This window comes from Abramis brama (genome assembly GCF_963993115.1).
Source record: "Abramis brama genome assembly, chromosome: 6".
NCBI classification, from domain to species: domain Eukaryota; kingdom Metazoa; phylum Chordata; class Actinopteri; order Cypriniformes; family Leuciscidae; genus Abramis; species Abramis brama.
This window is the reverse complement of record NC_139968.1, coordinates 45729601-45747122: the sequence shown is the minus strand read 5'-3', so window position 1 is coordinate 45747122 and position 17522 is coordinate 45729601. Positions and strand designations below refer to the sequence as shown.

At 41.5% G+C, this 17522-nt stretch overlaps 1 protein-coding gene across 1 annotated transcript; it reads right to left on the bottom strand.

Annotated features, from left to right (window-relative positions):
- Positions 1-2142: 2142 nt before the first annotated feature.
- On the bottom strand, positions 2143-2964 carry LOC311085957 (GTPase IMAP family member 3-like; the record flags this gene model as incomplete). Its single annotated transcript, XM_084118577.1, has 2 exons — positions 2143-2792; positions 2916-2964. 2 exons carry the CDS (start codon positions 2962-2964, stop codon positions 2143-2145), a joined length of 699 nt encoding a protein of 232 aa, XP_083974703.1.
- Positions 2965-17522: the final 14558 nt, after the last annotated feature.

The following is a 17522-nucleotide window of genomic DNA, read 5'->3' as shown; positions in this document are numbered from 1 at the left end:
CCTTGTCATTACCCGTACAGTATAACATTATAACAATATAAAAGTACAGTAAAAATACGGAAGGTGTAGAATGGCGGGGAAAAAGTTAAAGGACAAAAAATGTAGTTCATGAGCATATTCTTAGAGGTATTATTCTGAAAAAAAAAGACTTTAACAAACCTCCTCCATCACTTCCTGTTTTTGTGCTCCGATAGAGTTGTCCACTCCCTTTGTATGGAGGGATTATTGGGTCAGATTTAAAACTAAAAGTCTAAAACTAAAAGTCTTAAACGAAAACTAAAAGTCTAAATTTGAAACTAAAAGTCTAAGTCAAAAATGAATTTGGTATTTAGGATTGGGCATTTGGTATTTAGGATTGGGCATTTGGTATTTAGAATAGGGCATTTTGTATTTAGGATTGGGCATTTGGTCATTTAGGATTTAGGATTGGGCATTTAGGGATTTAGGATTGGGAATTTGGTATTTAGGATTGGGCATTTAATCATTTAGCCATTTAGGATATAGGATTGGGAATTTGGGGATTTAGGATTGGGCATTTGAGGATTGAGGAGTGTATGCAAATAAGGAGGCGTGGCCCAAATACTGGAGGCTGGGTTTGAAATGGCTGGTGCGCAGAGGCACTTTATGGACAGCAGAGGGAGCTCCCAGTGCTAAGGAGCACACTGTAATGAAACCAAACAGAGCGAGTGAGCAGGGCTGGAGCGAGGACTGTACTTTACAATGTGATAACTTCAACTTAATGACAGCGTTGTAACATTTATGTGGCCTCACACACAAAGTCACCAGTGAAAGGAGTGCTATCAGTCTGATGACGAGAATAACTATTATTATTATTATTATTAATAGTGAGTGCGCGCGCGCGGCCGGGTCTCTCTCTCTCTGCTCGTTCTTATATATGCCCTGTCAAGCGCGCCCTTGTTAAACTGACATGCAAATGATAAACTTTCACTCTATGATGGTTAAACTGTGCAGTTAATCCGATAATGATAGGAACCACCTGTTTAAGCATACGTTGTAATAGACAGCACACAGCACAGGTATAGTAATAAAGAAGCTTGTCTCTTGCCACGGCTTTCACAATATCACTGTGTACTGTTACAATAGATCTGCGCGCGCGCACTCACTATCAACAACTGTTGTCATTGTCAACAAGCGTCAACAAGCTTCCCCATACTTTTTGACAAGCGTCCTTGACAGGGCGGCCAGAGCTTCTTTGCAGCTCAATTCGGCTCAATTCGGTGGCATTGTGAACGTACAGTTACTGTTTCCTAACCTTGTTTTTTCTGATGCGTTGCATTAAAATATATATTTTTTTTAACTTGGCTTGGTTGAATTCCAATGTAGAATAACAGACCGCTGCAAAGTATAACACACCGTTGCCATGAAAAACAGAGCGTTGCTATGGACGCGGAACGGACTATTTTCTTTAGCGGAAGCAATACAATCGTTTTTAAATCAATAAACTCCTTTTTAAATCAATATTTTGTGTCAAATTATTTATGTATTTTGTAGGTAGCCATGTAATAAGTGGAATAATGTATAGCGAGGCGGTTGTTATAGTGAATAACAACCCCGACGACAGGCTGATTCAAGTTCAGCCTGTCGGGGTTGTTATTCGCTATAACAACCGCCTCGCTATACATTATCCCTTACATAAAGTACAGTCCTCGCTCCAGCCCTGCTAACTCGCTCTGTTTGGTTTCATTACAGTGCTCCTTAGCACTGGGAGCTCCCTCTGCTGTCCATAAGGTGCCTCTGCGCACCAGCCATTTCAAACCCAGCCTCCAGTATTTGGGCCACGCCTCCTTATTTGCATACACTCCTCAATCCTCAAATGCCCAATCCTAAATCCCCAAATTCCCAATCCTAAATCCTAAATGATTAAATGCCCAATCCTAAATACCAAATTCCAAATCCTAAATCCCTAAATGCCCAATCCTAAATCCTAAATGACCAAATGCCCAATCCTAAATACAAAATGCCCTATCCTAAATACCAAATGCCCAATCCTAAATACCAAATGCCCAATCCTAAATACCAAATTCATTTTCTACTTAGACTTTTAGTTTTCGACTTAGACTTTTAGTTTCAAATTTAGACTTTTAGTTTTCGTTTAAGACTTTTAGTTTTAGACTTTTAGTTTTAAATCTGACCCAATAATCCCTCCATACCTTTGTGATCAGACTTCACTGGATCACCCACTGACTCACCTCCATCCTCATACATGTTACAGATGAGAAATTCTTCATGTTCTTCCTGGAGCATCTTCTCTATCCTTATGTTCATCTCAGGTCGCCATCCTGGGTTTATTGCACCAAACTGAAGATGTCTTCCTCCACACTCCTTTATTAAATTATGAATAGGGTTAACCCATATCTTAGAAGCCAATTTGTATGTGCGTGTCTCTTCATCAGTAGTCAGTACTATAGTGTGTTTAATGGCCTTCTCACTGAAGAGGTTCAGCACAGTTCTCACTCTTCTCAGGTCCTCCTCACTGAAGTCATTATACTGCAGTACGAGTAAGATCACATGAGGTCCTGGAGCAGACTGAGACACACACTCTCTCACTCTCTGTGTGATCTGATGCTGTGAGAGATGTGGCTGGAGCAGGTGAGAACTGTTGATGACTATGAGGTGTCTCTCCTCCACCGTTCCACTGACTCTCACACTGTGCTGCTGTACATAGGATGAATGAGCTTCACTGTGAAACACTGTTGTTCCCAGTATGATGTCTCCCACTCGGCTGTTTTCTGACACATTCTTTCCAAGCAGAACAATCCTCAGATCACTCACTGAAAAAGAGCACACACACACACACACACACACACACACACACACACACACACACACATTGGGTTTGTTTTTATGTACTTTCTAAAGATATTATGATTTTATACTGTATTCTAGCCCCTAACCCAGCACTCGGAACCTAAGAGCTGCTCCTCGCACTTTTATAGAAATCATGTTGCTTGCCAGGTCTTAATTTAGGACTGTGTCATGAGTGGTGTGACTTCAGGACTTCAGGAGCCTGATCCAGACGCAGCACATCACCCGCGACGATTATCATCGTGTCCAGACCGCTTCCCATGTACCGACAAGGACATGAAAGGTTCAGTAGATTATTTGCTCTAAATGAATGGTTAATGTCATGGTGTAACGAACAGAAACTGCTCTTTGTAAATAATTGTAATCTTTTCTGGGAGCGACCTAGGCTTTTCCGTGTTGATGGCCTGAACCCCAGCAGAATCAGAGCAGATCTTCTGTCAGACACAGTGCCAGCCCGAGCCATTTGGAAGCAGAATTTGATTTGGGGGCCCCTCCCACCACGCGGAGTCACCTGTTTGACGATTATTGACACAAATGTCACACTATAATGTATATTAGTATATGTATATTAATAATATTAGCTTACAAATACTTATCACAATACCAACATTTTAAATTCCAAAATACAAAAAAAACTTTTGTGGAGTGACTGTTTCTATCAATGTTACTGTGACAATTCTGAGTTGTGTATAACCTAATTCTGTTGTTACAGGAGCTGAGTGCCTAAGGCAGGGGTGGATTGCTGGTGGTCTTTTCATCACGAGTGCTGTGTCATGAGTGGTGTGTGTGTACATATGCGTGAGTGTTGATGCACAGGTGTACGGAATGCTGACTTGCCGTGGATGCCTTATTGTGCCCTTTATTCCCTCCTGTCACGCCTTTCAGAATCATTCAAACTTAAGCTTAGTGACCTTAGGGAAATGTGAAATTGTTGTGGAAATGTAGGGTAGCGGCATACAAAATTCCTTATGAGTCTTGAAGTTGATTTCATTTTATGCCTTATTTTATGCCTCTTCAATTGTCTGCACTTCTGACTCCAGGTTTTCATTCATCAAATCTGGTCCTTGGGTCTTTAACTGTAAACACTATGACTAGTGCTGTAAGTCAAACCTCAAATCAGTCTTTGTTCACCCACTTAATTGATAGTAATGCATGTGAAGTCCATTCTATAGAGACTGTATATATTCCCCAAATTGTGATTTCAATAATCTACTATAGGATCTTGAAAAAATCTGATTGTGATTAACCCTCTGAGGTCTGAGCTGTTTTCTGGGCCCTGGAGGTGTTCTGACATGCTCTGACATTTCTGGTTATTTCTGTTACTTGTGACATTTTCATGGCTAAAGTCTAATTACACTGTATTCAGCACAAACTCTGCTACAATAATATATCAGCAGCATGTATGTAAAAGTTTGTAGTTTTGAGATAATGACATTTATGCGTGGTTTTTGAAAATACAAAAAAAAATTCTCACTGAAATAAGGCCATGAAACCCATACTGATTATTTCTTCACAAGACTTTTGAAAATTGTATGACGTAGCCTAGAATATTTGCTGCAAAACTATGTGAAAATCACCCTGACTGCTCATTCAGATAAGACAATATATTGATTTAAAAATTTTACGACGTGTTTTGTGTGAAAAAGCCTTATGCGAGAGCTCATTAATATGTAAGCTTTTCTCACCTGAGAAAGACAAAGAACCTCCCCTAACGGCCCTATTAGGAGCTATCAGGCCCCTATCATTCTGAGCAACCTTGCACAATACTGTAAATGAGGAGATTTAAAAAATAATGGCTTTTAAATTGTTTGGATTTATTTACAACACAACATAATCCAAAGATACACAACAAATGCCAAAAAAGCACTTCAAAGACAGAGACCTTTGTGCCATTCCTAAAAACATTGTACATACCTTTCATTTCCAAGATTTTCACTTTACCATGTTCACGTACTGAGACTCATGTGAATGTTGAAGTCCTCAGTGGCATCTGGGACCTGAAAAAAAAAAAGTGAACATACTGATATCAAGAGAAAGGCCTGCACGATTTTGGAAATAAATATTAGATTTTTCTGGTTAAAATTGCTTTTTAAAATTCCTTTTTAAAATTCACAGAATACACACACACACACACGTTTCCAACGATATATAATATAATGAACACCAGGTTTGTTGTGCCTTGTAGGCATAAGGTATATGCGCAGTGCGGATAAAATAATAATAACAATAAATAACCTATAGCAGCCTATAAATCTTCCAAAAGAAGCTAGAGAAAAATATATTGATTATCATGTTACTTCAAATGTTTCCATCCGTTATGATGATATGAAATGAGATAATAATAAAAACATGAAGCCGTTTGGTGCGTTTTGCTTTCATCCAAAATATGATACATTCAAACGCGATCGCTTGCAAAATATGATACATTCAAACGCGATCACTCTCAAATATAAAACATTATGGTAACCATAAACATATCTATGTTTGAGCAGATATCCACAAACACAGTAAACACATATGATACATTCAAACGCGATCGCTTGCAAAATATGATACATTCAAACGCGATCGCTTGCAAAATATGATACATTCAAACGCGATCGCTTGCAAAATATGATGCATTCAAACGCGATCACTCTCAAATATAAAACATTATGGTTACCATAAACATATCTATGTTTGAGCAGATATCCACAAACACAGTAAACACGGGTCTAAATATTATAATATTCCCCATATATCTAGCAACAGTTCAGCTGCAACGTGACATTTATGCAACAATAACAAACTAGGCTATGTAAGAATTTCTTACCTTATCTTTCTTGTCTTCAAATCGCGTTCTTCTTCTTCTGAGGTAGCCTAAATCCAATGTAAGCTCAGGCACGTCTTTCAAACTCGACGAAAAGTGAAGTGAAGTGTTTTGTTGTTGAGGTAACGAGCGCGTTCGCGTTCCATGTGGAGATTTGCATGTGAATATCTTTTGCGCGAGTAGGCGTGGCCAAATTAACTGTAATGAGCAAGCGTTTGAGAAGCTGGACATCTTGTTGGTTTTATACAAATTACTTAAACAGAGAATATTTGTTTTCGTTTTGAATCCGATCATTTAAAAGTACACACTTAAATGTTTATAAAGGTATATGGCTCATAAATGTGTGACAAGTATTCGCTGAGTTTTGTTTCAGTTTATAGACGTGCTCAAGAAAAAAAAGTTCACCGCGACGGAGAGGCAGAACGCACACCCTGTTTATTTTCTTTATTTTACAAAAGCACAATGTTTTGATTTGATTGTAAGTGGACACATACAAAAGGAGAAATATCACAGATTCTTTTTTTATATTTCTTTTTTCTGTATGACCATAAATGATGGAGTAATTTAAGTTTATAGTGCTACAATGTGGAGAAAATCCGGCAAAACGCGTCGGCGCGTTTGTCGACCTCAGAGGGTTAAACCAGAAAATCAAAAACAATTGTGAACAAAACCAATTTCTAAATCTCGGGCTCCTAAACATTAGATACTGCTCAGTGTACCCAAACACACAAATTTGAGGAAATGGTTAGCAGTATGGGCATCATTTTCTCTAGTACATTAGAAACTGTTGCTCCGATCAGATTAAAATAGTTCAGAGCGAAAAGTAATGCACCATGGTACAACAGTGCTACACACACTATCAAGAGAAAAACTCATAATCTAGAGTGCAAATGGAGACAAACTCACTTAGAGGTCTTTAGAATCGCGTGGAAAGACAGTATTTCCCGTTATAAAAAGGCTCTAATAGCAGCCAGGGCTCGGCATGTCCCCAAACTCAGAAAATAACCAAAACAATCCAAGTGTCCCGCTCTGCTTAGTGTGGTAGGTGTAAGAGCATGATGAAGACGATTAATGTAGAAAAGGCTTTAATATCAAAACTCACATAACCAAACTCAAACAATGACTAATAAAATTAGAAACCATGGTGACAAATTAACAAACTAACTCAGGCCGGGTGACGGTGAAAACAAAGTTCAAACACAAGGAACTGTTACAGTACGCCCCCTCATGGAAGGCGTGACCTTGCGCCGTAACAGAAAGCAGAGGAGGAGGTTCGGGAGGCGGACAAAGAGTTGGCAAAGGGATGGAAACAGGTGGGCAGGCGGAACGGAGTGACCAAGGAGGTGCGGATGGTGGTAGGAGCAATTGAGCAGCGTTGCCGAAGGGAGGAGCCAGAGTGGTGCAGAGAACAATGTCACCATGGGGATGAATGACTATGACAGAGCCGATTAGGACGATGACGATGTCTGACCCAGTTGGAGCCAGTAGGCCGAAGGAGCCTGGTGTTCGTGAGCCCGGTGGTCCCCGGTGACGCAGAGGGAAGAAGGAGTGAATGGCTGAGGTGGAGACACGGGATCAGCTGCCAGAGGTGGAGCTAGGGGATCTCCCAGAAGAGTCGGAGATGGCTTGCAGGATGTTCTGAGTGAATTCTCGCCACAGAGAGAAGGCAGAGTATGAAAGTAGCTGACTGGAGACTGGGCTGGAAATAGAAGAGGAGGCGGGACAAGCCAATTTGAAGACAGTACTACTGAAAAGGTAGGGAGTAACAGGTGTACAGAACAATCCTCTCCAATTTCAAGCATTTCGTCAACCGTGTGCCGTCAGATTGGATTGGGGGTTGACACATAACAGCCTCCTTCCAGCTAATTCCTTTGTCTTGGAGATCTACTGACTGATGGTAATCGTGCCCAATCCAAAACAGACATTTTAGTGTCTCATCATCGTAATTAGTCTGTATGGCGTGACAGCGAATTAAGCTGCCGTATCCATTTTGGTTGTGAGTTCTTCTGTCATGCTCTGCTAAGGCCCCGATTTTTTTGCAGTGAGAGGCACCTTTTTTCAAATGTTTTCCTATGGCAGTGAGTGTTCTGTGCGCTGTATATGCACCTGCTGCGCCTCGTGTTTTTGCAGTTGAAAAAAAAGCAACTCAGAGCGGTTTTTTTCCACTGTCCAATCGAATGAATTGAGAGGTGGGCCTTCTGTTTTAGTGATGAAAGCCAAAGTTGCTTGAATGCCCGGAGAGTGCAATGATGGAGGATAAACTTGTGGTGCTCTCGAGTTTCCAGGAGCTTAACGACTTCACGAACCGTAACTACCAAAATGTAAACAGAAAGTAAATAAAGTTAATAAAAGGCTGATTTGACGTTTACTTGACTGACAGGACAGCTGTTTCAGTGGTTGCCTAGCAACATAAAAAACGCAGCGCCCTGCTCGTTCTGTGTGATGGGGCAGTGCTGTGTGCCTTGCTTTTTCGAACCTGAATCGGGGCCTAAGTGTGGTGTGTGAAATAGCATGATGAAGACGATTAATGTAGAAAAGGCTTTAATAACAGAAAACTCACATAATCAAACTTAGGGATAGCATAAACAAGGACTGACAACATAAGACTGAAACACAGCTAGAGACTATATATACATGAATCCAAGATGGCCACTGGTCATCTGGGTGTATAATTTGGGGGTACTCATCCATCAGCAAGCGGCACAACTGACCTGATTAGTTAAGATTTGGTTCTTGACAGTTGATGTCACCGTGACTGAGATCTTAGAGAAGGTCACTGTGGATAGACTACTTCGCACCCACCGATGCACTACAATATCCACAAATTCTAACAGAGCTAGTGGAGGCAGTGGAGCTGTCTGAGGCCACATTGACAAGGGAATCGGGAGAGAGAGCTACCTCCTTTCCTCGGAGGGGTACTGTGGAGCGGCAAGGGATGAACTGCACCCACAACTCGGTGAGCCTGGTGAGCCCTTTTCGAGCATGTGGACGGGATGAGCCTATGCCGACCGACCCAAATCCACCAAAAGCCTGAGCCTGGATGGCGGGATGCATTTTGCACCATAACATCCCCGTCGGAGCTCCAGAGGAGGAAGTCCAGGTGAACGGTCGTCGAGTTCAGGCCATTCTGAACATGGGCAGCAGTGTCAGCCTCATCCAACCCTAGCTTTTAGGAACCACAAAGCTTGGCCGGTCCCTCCTCCCAATCACCTGCGTTCACTGTGACATAAGGTATGTGCCGGCCCAAATCGTCTCAATTTCTGCTTCCCCAGGAACCTGGATGGTTGAATTTGGGGTGTTAAAGGACCTACCGGTTCCCCCCTGCTGGGGCGAGATTCGCCAGGATTGGAGCAACTTCTACGACGTCCCTGACCCAGGAAACCGAGAACTCGCCAGGCTTACTTCGCATCAGCAAGTGAGAGAGCAGGTGAGTCTTCTCAAACTAATCTTGAAGTCTTCTCTGATCTTTTCCTGCAGATCACAGGGAGCAGGTCCCTAGGATGAGAACAATGAGAGGATGATCACTTGAAATGGCTTAGTCAATGGCGCGAAAAGAAGCCACCACCCCCACCCCTCTCCACACTTCATTGTAAAGAAACTTAAGGAACTGCTCGTACTACTAAGGAGCAAAACAGAGATGGTCCTCCACCTGGCACTCCCATCCGCTTGCCGGCCACCTTGTCGCAGGGAACAGAGATTGCAGTGATAAGAGATCGCTTCAATGAATTCTGATGTGCGGCGGTACTGCCGGGCCTGTGCAGTAAGCCAACGAACTGCTCCTCAGAGACCTGACCCCGCCCCCCTGATTCCGCTACTGGTTATAGAGGTGCCGTTCTCACGCATAGGGATGGATATTGTGGGGCCACTGCCAAGTCTGCACAGGGCCACGAATACATTCTAGTCCTGGTGGATTATGCCACCCACTGTACTGAGGCCATTCCTCTTCGATGAGCCACTGCTGCTACCATCGCCCAGAAGTGGTTTGCCCTTTGTTTCCCGAGTCATGGCAGTCTGTATAAGTTGTAAGTAAGTCAGTGTACCACCCTCAGACAGATGGCCTGGTGGAACGCTTTATTCAGACCCTCAAGCAAATGTTAAAACAGGGGGTAACTGAGGACTGGCGCGACTGGGACCGAATGATCCCCTATGTGCTCTTTAGAATACGAGAAGTGCCCCAAGCTTCAACCTTTACCTCATTTGGGCTGCTGCTTGGACGACAACTCTGCAGGTTTCTAGACATTGCCCCCCCCCCAATCGAGAGATGAGAGAAAAGAATTAAACGGATAATGCCTTTGGTCAAGGACCACCTTATTGAATCCTAGCGTGCCCAGTGACTCTACAATCGGCCAGCACAGCCACGGGAGTTCCTTCCTGGCGACCAAGTCCTGGTCTTAGTACCCAATGTGGCCTGTCATTTTCTGGCCTCCTGGCAGGGCCCATACACCGTCGTTGAGAGAGTCAGACCCGTAAATTTTAGGCTGCGTCAGCCTGGGAGACGAAGGGGGTGAGCTGGTCTACCACGTTAACCTGTAAAAGCGCTGGGTCCAAGAGCGGCCGGAGTTGGCCTTGACGGAAGACAAAATCCACAGCTCGACCCACACCAAAAGAAAGAACTGGAAGCCCTGATCCGAAGCTTCCGTTATGTATTTTCTAACTGTCAAGGATGCACCTCCATCCTGTCACATGACATCCGGACCCCCCACGGTGTCAAAGTTTGGCAGCGGCCTTACCGAATTCCAGAATCTCGTCTGCAAGCCATTGAGGAGGAAGTGGAAAAAATAGTTATCAGTCAAATTAATTTTTACTTTGTTTATATAGTTTTTCTTTTTTACCCAACAAACATAAGGATACTGATAAACACAAGGCACATGCATTTTTACTTCTTGCGTACTCAATCTATGGAAAATTTTTGTGAAGGAAGACAAGCATGTGAAGTTTATCTGGTTTCAAACTGAAGCCAAACACTGTCTGAAGGTTTCCTGAAGAACTGAAAAGCTCTTAACCCTCTGGGGTCTGGGCTGTTTTTGGGGCCCTTGAGATGTTCTGACATGCCCTGACATTTGTGCTTTTTTCAGTTGCTTATAAACATATTAATGGCAAAGGTGTAAATTCACTCTATAAAGCACAAACAGGGCTACAATAATATGTGAGCCACGTGTATGTACATGTTTTCATTTTTGAGAGAATAATGTTTATGCATGGATATTGAAAAAACTAAAAACTAAAATTTCTGAAATAAGGCCACAAAACACATAGTAAATATGTGTCAATAAGACTTTTGACTAATGGATGTCCTCGCCTAGAATTTTTTCTTCAAAATTATGTGAAAATAGTCTTGCTTTATCGTTCACATAAAACCATACATTGATTTAAATTGATGTAAAACAGGTTTTGCTTGGAAAGCCAATATGCGAGGGGGGCGTGAACGAGGAGTGGTTTACACCTGAGAATACAATGTCCCACCCACTCTGCATAATGATGAGCATTCACTCAGGTGTGAAACTGACTGAGCCACAATGCAAGGACAAAAGATATATTTAGAAGAAGACTTATATTGACCATTTAAGATTTTGCTTACATCTATCTTGTAAATATGTTTTGCTATTTTATTAAAAAGGTTACAATTACAACAATAATTACAATTTCAACAATATTTCAAGTGTACTCTTTCTTTGTAAAAAAAAAATGATTATAGGCCTACATTTTATCTATGTATTCATTAGTTTGAATTTAGTCAACATTGGAACAGCTAACATCTTAGTTGATGACTTATTTTTGACAAAAATAGTAATTTATATATAGAAATTGCTAAACAAAAGCTTATTTGACGTGGCAGTATATTCTACAGTAAAAACTGTACCCAAATCTAGTCAACAAGATGTTGTCTTTCATATTTCGCCTGACTGTAACGTTGTTTCCATGAAATATTAGGGCATATTGTTAATTTGCAGTTTAATACGTTGCTTATACAAATAGCCTACATTTTATTTCAACATATTTCAGTCGATTTTTACTCATCTCAGTATAGCAATACAGTTTGCTAAAACACCATCATTCATTCACACACGCGATTTAAATTTAACTTCTGGCAAAGATGAAGTTGACAATAGGCTATTGACTCGCGATCTTCGCAGTAAGTCCAGGAAATTTGTTAATGAAAAAATTATTAAAATTAAGATACAATTGATACAAAACGAAATTCGTTTTAAAGAAAGGATTTGTACTTTCTGTTTTGAGGTCTCTGTGAAAGTTTGAAAGTCTTGTAGTGCTTTTTTTAGAGCGCTCGCGTCCATAATGGAGAACTGCCACGTAATATTGTTTTTTGCCAGCTGTGGTAAACAGCGCGCATCTATGCCGTTCATTCATTCATAAACAGAAACCCGAGAAGGAAAAACTTACTAGTAGGCTATTCCTCAGCTCGTATTCTCGTATTCCTCATTATTCCTCACAGCGCTGCGAGACGTTGTAAACAAGTAATGTTCTGAATAAACTTGTGTTTTGGTTTTCTCGAGCTGATGGGGGCGTTCACAGGATTGCGCGGATTACCTCAGCCATTTGCGTTTGAATAGCGTGCGCTCTCCGTGGGCGGAGTCACATTACATTTGAATTAGCTCTAATGAGGTCGACTGGAATCGCTCTCTTTTAATACAGATTTCACAAGATGAGAATATTTGTTTTTTATATAAATTACTTCATTTAAAAGAAGAGAATTCAAGCTTCATGCCTGTGTGTCTGTATGCCTGTTTGACTGAGTATTCACTGAGTTATTGCTCATTTTCGGATGCGTTTCAGAATGGACTTTACTGGCAGAGAGAAGGCAGAACTTGCTTCGTGTTTATTTTTCTTTATTTGGCAAAAAGCACAACACTTTGTTTTTATTGTGAGTATACACAAAAAGAATACACATTTAACAGAATCGATTGATGTATGAAACTCCTATGGAAAATCAAAGTCAACAGAGTATTTATGAGTTTCTTTTACACTGATAAAAAAAAAGCGAGCTGGTATCGCCGGCGATACCGTCGACCTCAGGGGGTTAAACCTATTGCCAATAAAGTCATGCAGATAGCAGATTTTAACAAAAAAATCAAGTGCAAATACAAATACAAAAATAAGATGAGTAAAGAAAACAGGGTTCTTAATTTTAATAATCACCCTTTATTAAATATATGAACACAGAAACCCCCTGTTAACAGTTAAAGGGGACCTATTATGCCCCTTTTCACAAGATGTAAAATAATTCTCTGATGTCCCCAGAGTGTGTATGTGAAGTTTTAGCTCAAAATACCCAACAGAATTTTATTTACAGCACGTTTAAATCATCATTTTTTGGGTCTGTGAAAAACGCACTGTTTTAGTGCTTCTCCTTTAAATGCTAATGAGCTGCTGGTTCACGTCACAGGGGGCGGAGCCTAAGCAGCCGCGAATCCCGCGATCAGAGCTACAACAGGGAAGATGATAATAATAAAACAGACAGTCACAGTAATGGTGTTAATTTCGACCATAAAAATGCCTACAGAGTCAGAGAATATATGCTGTATGGAGTTGGAAAAGGTATAGTTTAGCTTAATTACGATTATAACCTATTTGGCATTGCTTGTATACACTATTAATGCAAGCCTGCTGTAGGACTCCGTCTGACGATCTAATTGTCTGAATGATGACACAAAATATACTGATGAGTTTAATAAAGTTTACTGTATGTCACACAAAAGATGAAGCATCAGTTTTTCTTCAGAAAATCGCTGTTAGAGCTGAGTAAACAGTATAAGAAGTGCATAAGTAACTTACATAAATGTCTGTAGAGTTGAGGGAGCATTTTCTTTGAAAACAAAATGAATCCACCTCGTCTTCACTGGCTGGCAGATTTCAAGAGTAAATAGAGAGAGCTATGTGAATGAATACATCCAGCTACAACACCTTCAACGCTTGGGAGATGCTTCGACGCTTCTCGTGAGTGCATTGCTGCAGCAATGGCGGATGTGTACAACTCGCAGTGAACTCGATCAGGGCGGGTCTAAGTTATAACAGCAGTGTCAGTCAACACTCGGGGGCGGGGCCTGTGGCTTTAGTGATGTCACTAAAGCCACATTCTGAAAACGGGTCGTTTGGAGAGACTGCTTTTGATTTATGGAGATTTAAAAAAAAGGAGTGAGTGGATTTTTATCACTGTAGGGTGGTTGTGTACACACACTGCCAACACACATTTATGTCCAAACACCATACAAAAGTGAATTTTGCATAATAGGTCCCCATAATCACGTTTCCCATTCCATGACTAGTAAAATAATAGCCGCGTCGCGTCTATGGGCCCTTTCACACCTACCTTGTTTGGTCCGGACTTTCGGACTTTTCAGTTTGGCCCGAATCAAAATTACAGGTGTGAAACCTCCCCCGGACCACGGTCCGGACCAAACAGACGAAATTTGGTCAGACGAAAAGAGGTGGTCTCGGTTCGGATCAAACTGAACAAAGGTTTGGTTCGTTTCCAGTGTGAAAGCATTTTCTGTATGGTTCGGACTTTCAGACCATTTACAGGAAGTTCCGGTGTTTCCCGCGTAGCCTAAACAACTGAAGAAGAATATTTATGTGCAGTCCTGCCCACAGCGTTTCTTCCAGCTGATTCTCTCTCGCGCGCGCACACACAAACACACACACACACACTTGTCCTGTGTCCTGCCGGCGACGATAAAATGTTCGCACAACGAGGACGTTAATTTGGTGAATTTGAACTAGCCTCGAGTATAGTTGGTGGTGCTGCTGGGAGTAATGTCGAAATAATAAAAGTATAGTGGCAACGATATGCTTTTGTTCATTCATTCTTGTCAAAGTTACCAGCCGAATTGACAACACGCTGACGTTAGACGCACGTCCGTTTACAAACCAATCAATGTCAAGATGCAGCCCATATAGATGATGACGACAGGACGCAAATACGTCATGTAAAGTTCTTTAGTGCGCTCGCATAATTGCAATGTGAAACCAAACCAAAACTAACCTAATGTATACAATGTATCAAAACATGAACTTTGGTTCGGACCTTGGTGCGGACTTTCAGGTGTGAAAGGGCCCTATGACAACTCGAGGTATCACACACCGGACGCGCACTTTCTCAGTTTATGGCCAGCAATATCATTATGTTTAAGGACATTATGGAATTGAGATAATGTCTGTACTATGTTATGATTATACTGTACAATTAAATACAATAGTTGCTGAGTCTGTCATCTGAACACTTTACCTCAGAGCGTCCGTTAACTGAATGCATTGAGAATATCACCTGAAAATCCGATAACATCAGCAATTTTCATTCAAGCAGCTGATTTCTGTAAATAAATGTAAAATTAAATGTATATTGCAGCACAGGGTGAAATCATTTAGGATGATTTGAGACAAATATAATGTAAATTTAATATAAAACGATGTAAATGGCGCTCTGTGTCGCGGCAGGATTTTGAACAAGGTCCTGAGCCGTTGCCGCCGGTGTGTGTACACCATAGACTGTAAAAGGTGTACACTCATACAGAATGTGTTCTAATTTTAAAGACGTGGCGCTGCGCTTCTCGTCCGGTGTGCGACCATCTTTAATGTGCTGTTTTCTTTGATGAAGTCGAAGAACTCTTTTCGTATTATTGGCGAGCTTACTTTTTTCGGTTGTGGACAGAGTGTTTCACTCTAGCTGCGCGAGCGTGGACGAGCGCTGCGTCGTCGTCTTATTTGACAGGTGTTCGCGGGTGCAATACTGCCACTTGAGAGGTCAACCAGGTACTGGCGCTGTAGTATTTACGTGTCATGTTATCATAAGAGTCCTATTCATTTTAAACATTGTGGTTATTATCGCCAATACCGGTATATTGTCACACTCTAAATTAACACAATGTCGATATTTCATGCTTTGAATATCACGATTATCGTCAACACCGGTATATTGCGACACCCCTAATATATATATATATATATATATATATATATTTCAAACATAAATGTTACCATTTGATGCATTGTACCAGAGTTAGCCACAGGCTAATTTACATCTACAGTCCCCAGGCAGGGAGAAAAAACAAACAAAAAAAACATTAAAATAACACTCCCCCACCCCCTTAAAGGAGAAGTTCACTTTCAAAAAAACTTTTGCTGATAATTTACTCACCCCCATGTCATCCAAGATGTCCATGTCTGTCTTTCTTCAGTCGCAAAGAAATTAAGGTTTTTGATGAAAACATTCCAGGATTTCCCCCCATGCAATGGATTCTATTGGGACCCAAACGGTAGAAGGTCCAAATGACAGTTTAAGTGCAGCTTCAAAGGGCTTTAAACGATACCAGACGATGAATAAGGGTCTTATCTAGCGAAACGATCGGTCATTTCCAAAATAAATAAAAAAGTTTAAGTTTTATAAGCACAAATGTTCGCCTTGCTCTGTTCTGTGATGCGCGTTCGTGACGTCACGTAATACGCAATTACGTTGAAAAGGTCACGCTTGAAAAATTTCTGTCCTGAAGAAAATGTTCTTTTTGGCTTTTTAATATTAAAACACCCAGGATACGCACACGAAATGGGCATTTTAAACGATAAACTGACACAAATACATTTGAAAATGTGTATATGGTCCTCCTTCCGCACATTTGTAAACACGTCAAGTGTGACCTTTTCAACGTAATTGCGATTCAAGAAATTTTTCAAGCGTGACCTTTCACACCATCATCTCCAGCAAGCTCTGAATCGACAAAAACGCTTTACCAACCAGGACAACTAGTTTGGCTTTCCACTCGAGACATCCGTTTAAGACAACCTTGTCGCAAACTAAGTCCAAAGTACATCGGACCATTTCCCATCGAAAGACAAGTCAGTCCAGTTACCTACAAACTCCGTCTTCCTGTTCAGTACTGTATCCATCCCACATTTCACGTCTCTCTCCTGAAACCCCATCACTCAGCCGTATCTGTCCCCTCTACAGGTCCTATCCCAGACGACAACCCTTCCATACCACCCATTGAAGCCGATCCCATCTACACGGTAAAGGAGATTTTGGACTCCCGACGTCGAAGGGGTCGACTCGAATATCTGGTGGATTGGGAGAGTTACGGACCAGAAGAAAGGTGTTGGGTACCTCGTAATGACATCCTTGATCCCAATTTGCTCACTGAATTTCATGATCAACATCCTGAGAAACCTGCACCACGACCTCGAGGCAGACCCCCACGACGTCGAGGTCCAAGATCCGCTAATGCGGACTCTGGAGGGGGGGGTAGTGTCAGGGACCAATCAAGCTCGGTTCCATTCACCACACAGAGATCGCTCTCTCCAGAGTACTAATCACCCACACCTGATCACTATCAACGACCTCATTAACCAACACTTAAAACACTCACGATAGCTCCAGTATATGTCAAGCCTCCAACAGGAACTGACCTTATCCCGTTGTATCCTGAACTTCATAGATGTAACGTATACCCTCTTGAGAAATACTAACCTTTGTGACTTTGTTCCGCTGTCTCCAGATCTGATCTCTGCATGTCTGTGATCCTGCATTCTTCTGAGTTTCCAAGTCCTCGTCAAAACCGCTTGACTCCGATCACATCTGATAGAACGAAGATAAGGATTAACGAACTGAGACTGTTGTTTCAACATTCCTGAAATTATCAGGCTTACCTGCTGTTATCCCCGCGCTGAGAGATCGTCACAGAATCTGCACCTGAATTCACAATACTCACCTTGCACTTTTGTCACCTGTAAATAAAGTTGTGTATGAAATTCACTTACCTCAATCTCCGTGCTTGAATCCTGACACTAATAAAGTCAAATAATGGTATGCGAAAGAGTCATTGGTAATTTCATTGTGTTCCTGTCGATCAGTGTTGGAGGAACAGTGTAACAACTTGGGCCT